The sequence below is a fragment of the Propithecus coquereli genome, unplaced genomic scaffold, assembly GCF_000956105.1.
Source record: "Propithecus coquereli isolate 6110/MARCELLA unplaced genomic scaffold, Pcoq_1.0 Scaffold4, whole genome shotgun sequence".
NCBI lineage: Eukaryota > Metazoa > Chordata > Mammalia > Primates > Indriidae > Propithecus > Propithecus coquereli.
In genome coordinates, this window is record NW_012149729.1 from 2,781,258 (window position 1) to 2,783,528 (window position 2,271).

The 2,271-nt window shown below is 35.9% G+C and overlaps 1 protein-coding gene across 1 annotated transcript in view; it reads right to left on the reverse strand.

Annotated features, from left to right (window-relative positions):
• The window catches only part of PTPRZ1 (protein tyrosine phosphatase, receptor-type, Z polypeptide 1), a 242,740-nt gene that overhangs the window by 116,867 nt on the left and 123,602 nt on the right, over positions 1-2,271 (reverse strand). Inside the window, exon 9 of the mRNA XM_012652731.1 lies at positions 797-981. Within this exon, the coding sequence (XP_012508185.1) occupies positions 797-981 (185 nt within the window). The remainder of the gene's footprint in view (positions 1-796; positions 982-2,271) is intronic.

Consider the following 2,271-nt stretch of genomic DNA (forward strand, 5'->3'; position numbering starts at 1 on the left):
AATGACAATTTTTATTTAAATGCAGTTTCTCAGGACTTATGGGACTCTAGGTGCCTGCATGAAAAGTCCAGTGTCCTTTAATCTGCAGGGAGGTCTTCCTGGACCCACACCCAGATGAGGGTTTGTCAACAACACCTCAGTCTATAGCCAACACTTGCCCACCAAAGCAAAGTTTAATATTGAGATGCTCAAGCCAGAAGGTATCTGTACTTTATTTTCTTTAATTTGTGTGCACTGGAGGAGGGAGGCAAAGGTGGAACTTTTTATCTGTCTTATATCCCCAAAGTTCTCATGATTCACATCTGTTACCTGGAAACCTGATGCAAAACACACACACACACAAAAAAAAACAAAAGTTGCAAGTCCCCTACTCTATTCTCCTGTGCAGGTATAGTGTGATGGGGAAAACAATACATAGTGTACCAGGGCACTGAGATCCTAGGCCCAATTCTTCACACAACTGTGAGATCTTATTCAAGGTATTTATTTAACTATTCTCTAGGTCCCTTTATTTGTAAAGAGAGACCACACTAAATGATCTCCACTTCATAAGCCTTTCAAATGTATCAATTCTATAACGTTATTGTTGGCAAAATCACATCTCCTTGTCATTCAATGTAACTTTTGACATAATTTAGTATAGCTTTTGCTTGCCCCACCCCATCCCAGCCCACTGGAGACTTTAGTACAAAGTCTAAAGTAACCAAGGGCAACAACATACAATCATTAGTAAGTTCTTACCTTGGAAGTTAAACTACAATGTTATCAAACATAAAATGATTAATCTTATAGTTACCAAATCTTGATAGCCATCTGTCAAAAATTCATGCTTGGTTTGGTCTTCTCCCTCCAACTGCTGGTACAGAACTGCAAACTTCTCAATCATGGTATCATAAACTACTCGAGGTCTTTCCCAGGTAACAAGGAGGCTGGTATAATTCTCTGGGTCAGCCTGAACATTTTCTGGTTCTGAACTACAAACTTCAGAGAGAAGAAAAGTCGTTATTAATATAACTGTTAGCCTCCAGGACTTTAATACGTAAAACACAGTCCACAAAAATTTGTATTTTATTTTATTTCAATGTAAGATAAAAAGTTACACTTTCCCATGGTGGAGCTTTTGCTTATGCCATTTCCGATATCTAAAATACTCTTTTCTTCCCTCTTATCTCTCTATCTGTTCAGGTCCTATCTTCCCATTCAGGAATGGTCTTGGTGAAATGCTACCTCCTCCGCTCTGATCTCTACTGAAATGATCTGTGTCATTTTCAATTGCCTATTTTGTTTTACAATATTGCACTATTTGCACACTCTCTTACATGATTTTATTCTGAGTGGGTCTTAACTCCTCTAGTACATTATAAACATAACAACCATAGTTCTTTATTTCTATATTGCCTAGAACATGGTCTTGAATATATTTGGCATAAAAATTCATTTTTAGAAATAAACAAAGGATATCTATAAGCTCATGGTGGTCTTTATTTCTCTTATTTTGTACCTGATAAATATATTTAGCTTGGGATGAAGGAAACTTCAATTATAAAAGACAGTCTATTGTTGGACACTTTGTTATTAGAGAATTCTTAAAATAATTTAAAATTGCCAGCCAGAGAAAACCATACAACAACTAAAATGATCATTTCGGTATTTTTCAGACATGCTGACAAAAATCCCACTTTGTAATCATAAATAGATTAAGCAAATAATTTCAGGGCATTAGAAGATTTGTTTGTCTCATCTGAAAAAAAATATTGTGAAAAATCATTAAGAGACTTCTTAAAATGAATTTGAGCCCATATTGGGAATCATGCCAAAAATTTAGTCCCATCAGAAAGATTGCTCTGATATTTTCTAAAATGCATTCATAATGTGATCGTTTGGACTAATTGGGAGAAGAAAATTATGAAATTTTATGATCTTATGCTAATGAAGTAAGGTAATAAATATAATCTCTTCACAGGCCAGAAAGCTTTGCGCAGCAATGGGAGAGAAAGATCTCTCAGGACAGAGATTAATTAATATGCTGACAGTGTCTGGGCTTTGTTTTCAGGTGGCACTGAAGTTACAGAACCAGCAGATGGGAGCATGCAGTCTAGTTAGGTCAACCGATCATCACTGATAGAAAAATTACAAGGACACAGAGAAAATATACCAGCAACTGCGTCAGAATGTGACCAAAATGCCTTTTTGTCTCCATTAGTCTGTAATTCATCTCATGAGCACAGGAGGGCACTCAAAACTAACAATTCACCTTATAAATTGAAACAT